Consider the following 6,791-nt stretch of genomic DNA (forward strand, 5'->3'; position numbering starts at 1 on the left):
GCTCACATTAGTCATGGTTCGTAATGCAACCGGGACTAATATGTATATTGAGCCGTGACCAAAGCCCTGTTTTCTACTAGTGTGTCCACCTGCCAAACAACTGGCATCTCTCTGCCAACCGCGTGTCGATCCCTCCAGTGCCCGTGAGCGGCCGCGCCCACCGCGAGGAGATCAACCGACGGCGTGCCCGCCTCCCACCGGATCTACTGGCGGACTCCAGGTACGCCATAGATTTGCCGTTGACGGAGAAGGCGATGAGCATGACTAGCGGCGGCAATATTTTTTTGTCGGTCGTCCTCCTAGCGACATCGCATGCGTCCTCCTCGTGTTTTATGACAGCCCTCCCCAAATGCGGGGTCGTAGGCGTGTGCGCGACATCACGCCGACGCCTTCTCCGTCCCCGTCCCCGCCACCGCCGCCGCCCATGACCGAGGAGGAGGCCCGCCTCATGAGGCGTGTCATGGAGGACTCCGTGAACACGCACGACGAGCGGCAATAGGATGGCCTGGAAACCGCTCTAGCCCTGTCGGCGACCGGCGACGTGGCCATCCCGGAGATGGACATTGACGTCAAAGACGAGGTGCCGAAGGAGGTGGTGGAGGGGGCACTCATCGCCGCGTGGAACCCTCGTCTGGTGGGCCAGCGGTGGAGCAGGTCGTGCACAGCGCCGGAGATGGTTGACTCAGTTGGTGTCGGCCCATGGTCAGACCCACCGCCGCGGTCACTAGAGCACGAGCAGGAACCATGGGAGGAGGTGGTGCAGGCGCCTCCGGCGCCTCCAGTCTGGCAGGGGGCGCCCGCCCACCCGTCGTCACCTGCGACGATGACGGGTAGGATGGCAACTCCAGAAGACGACGGCGGCCACCGGCGATGGGCCTTTATCTAGTTTTTTTTATGTCTTTTATTTAGTTTTAAGACTTGGGTCAAGCTTTGGTACTATGGTTTTCGTATTATTTGCAAGTTTATTTTCTTTTCTTTTTTGGCAAAAAATTGAAGTCCACAACACCGGACGGATTGGGACGAGGCATGTCTGTTGGACGCACCGATGGTCACACGACCGCAAGCATACGGCCGTGTCTGAAACGGACAAATCGAGTATTCGTTTGGAGCCGCGCGTTGGAGTTGGCCTTATCATTTGGGTACAAGTATGCTCCTATATAGGATGCCTACGATCAAAGCGGGCTGGCGAGAGCACACCAAAGGTGACCCGCCGTGCACCCGAGCAGGTGGAGCTCCGGTGGCCTGAGGCCAAATGCATCCTCCCTGACAGCTCAACAGCGGCACCTGCCAGCCATGAATCCCACCGGCAGTGAATCGGTTGTCGGACTAGAGGTCACAGAACCGTCTGGTGCAGTCGTGCAGACGTGGGGAATCAGACGCGGGTCATATCAAGTCGGATGCGACGGCAACTTAAACATTCATCAGACACGACGGACCTAGTGATTATTAGAAAAATACAGGGGCGACCACATTGGCTGATTTGAATCGCGATCGAGGACAGACATATTGTATTCCCTAATTTCGGGCGCAACAAACTGAACTGAATGTTAGGATCAAACGAACGAAATGTGGCACCTTTACGAGTTGAGATCGGCAGAATCTAGAACAGAGATAACATCAAGGAGATTGGCAAAATTCTGCAGTTTACTGTGCATGGTCTATGTACAAAATCTGGAAGGTTTGAGTTCAGCAGAGCATACAGGTATGAACTCTGATTCTGATTCTGGACGAGGCCTTGCCCTTCCACGTCTCGACGCCGAATCCCTCGCCGCCGACGAATGAGACTCTCCGGGATTGGAGCTGGACAAGAGCAGATTAAGATATCCCCGACGAAGCACAGGAGGTCGCAGCGGTGACGGCGGCGGCCTTGAAGAGGAGGAAGGTGAGGCGCTCGAGGGAGAAGTAGATGAAGGTGCCGCTGGAGTGGGTGAAGAAGCACCCGAAGCTGGCGCCCACCACGCACTGCCACCCCATGCCGTACCGCCGGTCGAACTCCTGCACACGCGGAAACGATGGATCCTCAGCGACGACGACGAACCAATCAATGGACAGAGGGAGAGACGGCGGAACGGGAAAGCGAACGCACCGTCTTGATGTGGCCGGCGATGGCGCGGCAGTCGTCGACGTGGAAGAGGTCGAGCGCGCGGGAGGCGGCCGACGTCGCCGCCGCCTGCATCCGCGCCGGCATGTCCGTGTCCTCCACCACCGCCTTGCCCTCCAGCATTCTCTTCTCTTCTCTTCCCGGCGGCGGCAGGTCTCCCTCCCGGTGCTGGGTCGTGGTGGTTGGCCGCTTCCTTGATTCTTGGAGGAAATGATGGAGACGTTGAGCGAGTGGGGGGAAGGAATCTCAAGGAACGGAACGGACGGAAGACGGTGAGGAGGAGGTGGGTGGCTGTTGCGCTGCTATTACCTCCGGGTTTGCAGGAAGGTCCTCCTTTTTAGGGAATCTTGTATTTCTATTTTTTAAGAGGAAGTCGCCCAAAAAAATGTGATTGTTTTCTTTAAGAGACGTTTTAATCTGATAATTATCAAGAAAAATAAAAAATAATCAGTACAATAAAAAGACAACCGGACACATAACGACAAGTAAAAAATAAAAATACAATGAAAATCATATTATTCATTTTCTTCTTCCGATTTTGATTGTTGCCCGCCCGAGATTAAACATTACACCTAACCAACAGTAAAGAAAATGAACACCTACAAGCTCATTGGTTGTACCGGACTTTAAAAACTGCAATAGCCACTCGCCGCTTGAAACGGAATCTAGAAATCGCCGAACAAACATTTGTCGGAGCATCATCCTATTTAGTATGGCTTGCAATTCATCATCATTGGTCCCGAGAGTTGGAAAAGCCGGACCATGCCCGCGAACATGGAAGAAGATGTCGAAGTCGTTGAACCAAAGCCATCCAATTGTTCTCCACTAGTAGAAAAAGGGTCTTTAGTCCCGGTTCTGGACTAAAGGGTCGGTACTAAAGCCTCCCCCTTTAGTCTAAAGACCCTCCACGTGGCCGCTGCCTGGAGGTCCACCTTTAGTCCCGATTGGTAACACCAACCGGTACTAAAGGAAATTTTATGATTTTTTTTGAATTTCAAATTTCTGAATTATTTTAACCTCTAATCTCTAATCACCCCTCATCACTGCTCAATTTAACCTTTAATCTCTAATCACCCCTCATCATTCCAAATCATCTAACTTCCCGAACGGTCACCCATCCTCTCACTACTTCAGCCTGAGCACGCTTAACTTCCGGGTTCTATTCTCCCTCGTTTCCAAGTCTGCATTTGTTGTTTTCCTGACAATAGTAAGATGTCAATCATATTAACCCTCAGGAATTTAGTTTGAGCATGAAGTCACACATTTCACTGTTTGAGTTTGAAACTATTGTTCTAAAAAACAATAATTATTTAGTACCACTAATATTTCTTGAATAAGTAGTTTGACCACATTTTGACCCTAGTTTAACCACAGTTTGACCATAGTTTGAACAGATTTGACCAAAATTCAAAAAAAACTGAAATAATTATTTAGTAACACTAATATTTCTTGAATAAGTAGTTTGACCATTGTTTGACCACAATTTGACCATATTTGACCAAAATTCAAAAAAAACTGAAATAATTATTTAGTAACAGTAATATTCTTGAATAATTATTTAGTAACACTAATACTTCTTGAATAAGTAGTTTGACCAGATTTAACAAAAATTCAAAAAAAACTTGAGCATAACTTTTTTTCCTTTTAGTATAGCCGTTTTACATTTTCCCTCCCTACATTTTTTTAAAAACATGTTCAAATTTAAGTTTTTAAATTTTCCTAACTAGTAGATGTAGTAATATAACTACCTCTCGAAGGATTTTACTTCTTGAAATTTTTATCATTTTCTTTTAATTTTTTTGAAACAAAAAAGGCGATCCACCGGGGGGGCAGACTTTGAAAATAGGACCTTTAGTCCCGGTTTGAGACACAAACCGGGACTAAAGGGCATTGCACCCTTTAGTCACGGTTTGTGTCTCAAAACGGGACTAAAGGTCTAATCTTTAGTCCCGGTTTGAGACACAAACCGGGACTAAAGGGCATCGCACCCTTTAGTCCCGGTTCGTGCCACAAACCGGGACTAAAGGGCTCAGGTGAACCGGGACTAATGCCTTAGCCGCACGAACCGGGACCAATGCTCACATTAGTCCCGGTTCGTGACTGAACCGGGACTAATGGGCTGACCCAGCCTGGACCTTCGCCCCCTTTTCTACTAGTGCTCCTTGATAGACACATCAACTGCCAAGATCCAAATAAAACCAACAGATCTAAAGGCACAAACTCTCACATGCCCTTCGTTGCCACTCGATCAGACATCATCGAGATAGGGAGAGACCAAAAAGACCTTATTCAAACATGACATCGTTGCCACCTCCTCGTCGATGCTGCCATGGAAAGATAGCCTAAGGCAAGGAAAAAAAATGAAATTGACAGATTCTCACTCCTCTTGTCGTCGCCGAGGCCGCCAGATGGGGCCGAGGCGACAGCATGGAGAAGACCTTTGGCGGCAGCTAGGGTTTGGACTACAAGGCGTTTCTGTACTTTTGATGACACTAAAAACTAGGAATTAGTATGCCATGTAGAGTATATAACAAGGACAACTTATCTATGAGGCAATTGAATTTTTTATGATTGTGTCACTTTGCTTTCAACTGTCGGATTGTGTTGCAGTGCTTTCTTTCTCCACCTTCTTCTTCCTTCATTAATGCTAAGCACCGACCACATCACATGTGCCTGCCACTCACGTACGCCTCGTTGCCCCTCTTGCTCGAGCCACCATCCGTTGTGTTGCTTTCACCACCGACCATCACTCTAACACCCCTCAACTATCGCCGCTATTCTCCAGCACTGCGATGACCTCTCATGCCACCCTAAAATTTAAGCCTCCAACTCGCTGCCGTCGTCGACGTTGTGGTAAGCCGAGGCATCGCTGGCCCCCGCTCATTCAGGGCTCACGGTCGCCATGCGTTGTTCTCCCTGCAAAAATCGATTGAAACACTAGAAAATTTTCAATTGCTTGAGAATAAGCAACTGCATCGAAAGAAACATGACGAAGAAAGCTAAATCGCCGCATGGAGGACTTTCTTTTTAAAAATAGCCGATCTAGGGAACATCAATCATCATTGTTACTTCCCCATGATAGGGAATGTTTTCTACCCTTTGCATGTATCACCTCACTATCGCTTCTTTGGATCCATGCTATATTTTTTGGCAAAAAATATCGGGTGATGCTCCGCCAATATAATTGGATCGCGTCAGCCGCCTTGACATCCATTGGATGGCATGCTAGACAGCCGTCCAATCTCTCTTCTACAACAGCCGTGTGCCTCAGCCATTTGCAATGTGGCTCATGTTGCGCTTGAGGCTTCTCGCAACACGAACAATGTTGTGCTCCATCAAATAAAAAACATTTTCATTGCAACGTGGTCTATGTGTTGTTGCCCCTGTCCTATCCAGTGTTGCGACTCCAACATGGGCCATGTTGCAAATCCTAGGTAAGCTCACAAGAGACACGCGCGCCTCGCGCTGCCCCGTCCTTTGCAACATGGGCGATGTTGCAATCCCATATGAGCTCCCATAGGGACACACGATAATGCGCGCTAGGCGACGGATGGCGCGACAGAAATCAATCAGAAAACAATCAGTTGAGTGCTAGCCTTTTTCAAAAATATATTGTTTCAGAGTACTATACTATATCATGTTAGATTTTTTTTTCTTGTTTCAAAGTTAAAATGTATCATAATATACTTTGAAACAAGAAAAAAAAACATAACACAACAATCTAGAACAAAGTTGAAAATTGTATTATACCATGAATCTCAACATCAGACACACGCTAATTGAGACGTACTCCCTCCATTCCAAATTACTCGTCGCAGAAATGGATGTATGTAGAACTAAAATACATCTAGATACATCCATACCCACGACAAGTAGTTCGGAACGGAGGGAGTAGCTCAGATGGTTAGGCTCCTCATGGTAGAACCAATCCACCAGGATTCAAGATGATGTGCCGACTCGGTCTCTCGAATGTGTTCATAAATGTAGGATGTGCGTGTGTGCGTTTATAGGCTTGAATGTGCGTGTATACATGAGCGTTTGCGTGTGTTTAAAAAAAATTAGGCTTTGCTTCACGTAGGTACATATTGTAGGTAAACTTACGTGTTGGTGTGAATGGATTGGAAGAGAAAATGGCCGGCGGGTCCCCACCCCGCGAAAATCACTGGGCGAGAGAATTAGATTGTGAAGTTTAAGTAAGACTACGTAACCAAATACAACGTTCGTGTGGAGCGTTCGCGTGTGTGCGGGTGTGTTTTCGTCAGCGTCAACGAGCAAGATCGTGTGTACTCTTTCTCAAGACTTGGCACGACGCCACGCAGGATGCTGACGTTGCTGGGCCCACCCAGCTGAAAGTGGGTGGGGACCTCCTTGTCTTGTCCGGGCAGCTGACCTCTTGTGGTTGGAAAAGTCGTCCTGATCACACTTGATTGAGTACGTGGTGACCATTGCCATTGACAGCTACAAGTAAGCTTGACCATGCCCCATCTCCGCGGCCGTGCCCCAGCAGCCGCCATGGCAATGGCCATCACCGTCCACCACGTCCTCCTCGCGCTGGCGCTGATCCCGCTCGCGGCGGCGCAGCAGGAGTACCAAGCCAACGCGCAGTCCGACTGCTACGCCAACAACGGCAGCTCCGTCCTCGGCTACACCTGCACCAACACCTCCAGCTCCCCGCCGGCATGCGACACCT

At 48.7% G+C, this 6,791-nt stretch overlaps 1 protein-coding gene across 1 annotated transcript; it reads right to left on the minus strand.

Annotated features, from left to right (window-relative positions):
* Window positions 1-1,353: 1,353 nt before the first annotated feature.
* Window positions 1,354-2,353, minus strand: LOC125530269 (dynein light chain LC6, flagellar outer arm-like). Its single transcript, XM_048694659.1, has 2 exons — window positions 2,087-2,353; window positions 1,354-1,995 (listed from the first exon to the last, which is right to left on the minus strand). The coding sequence occupies exons 1-2, from the start codon at window positions 2,222-2,224 to the stop codon at window positions 1,816-1,818; spliced, it is 318 nt and encodes a 105-aa protein (XP_048550616.1). The 5' UTR covers window positions 2,225-2,353; the 3' UTR covers window positions 1,354-1,815.
* Window positions 2,354-6,791: the final 4,438 nt, after the last annotated feature.

This window comes from Triticum urartu, unplaced genomic scaffold (genome assembly GCF_003073215.2).
Source record: "Triticum urartu cultivar G1812 unplaced genomic scaffold, Tu2.1 TuUngrouped_contig_6192, whole genome shotgun sequence".
NCBI lineage: Eukaryota > Viridiplantae > Streptophyta > Magnoliopsida > Poales > Poaceae > Triticum > Triticum urartu.

Coding starts and splice junctions, on each gene's coding strand:
- LOC125530269 (XM_048694659.1), bottom strand. CDS start 2,224: ATGCTGGAGGGCAAGGCGGTGGTGGAGGACACGGACATGCCGGCGCGG. Junction 1,996..2,086: donor TCGCCGGCCACATCAAGACG/GTGCGTTCGCTT, acceptor CCGCGTGTGCAG/GAGTTCGACCGGCGGTACGG.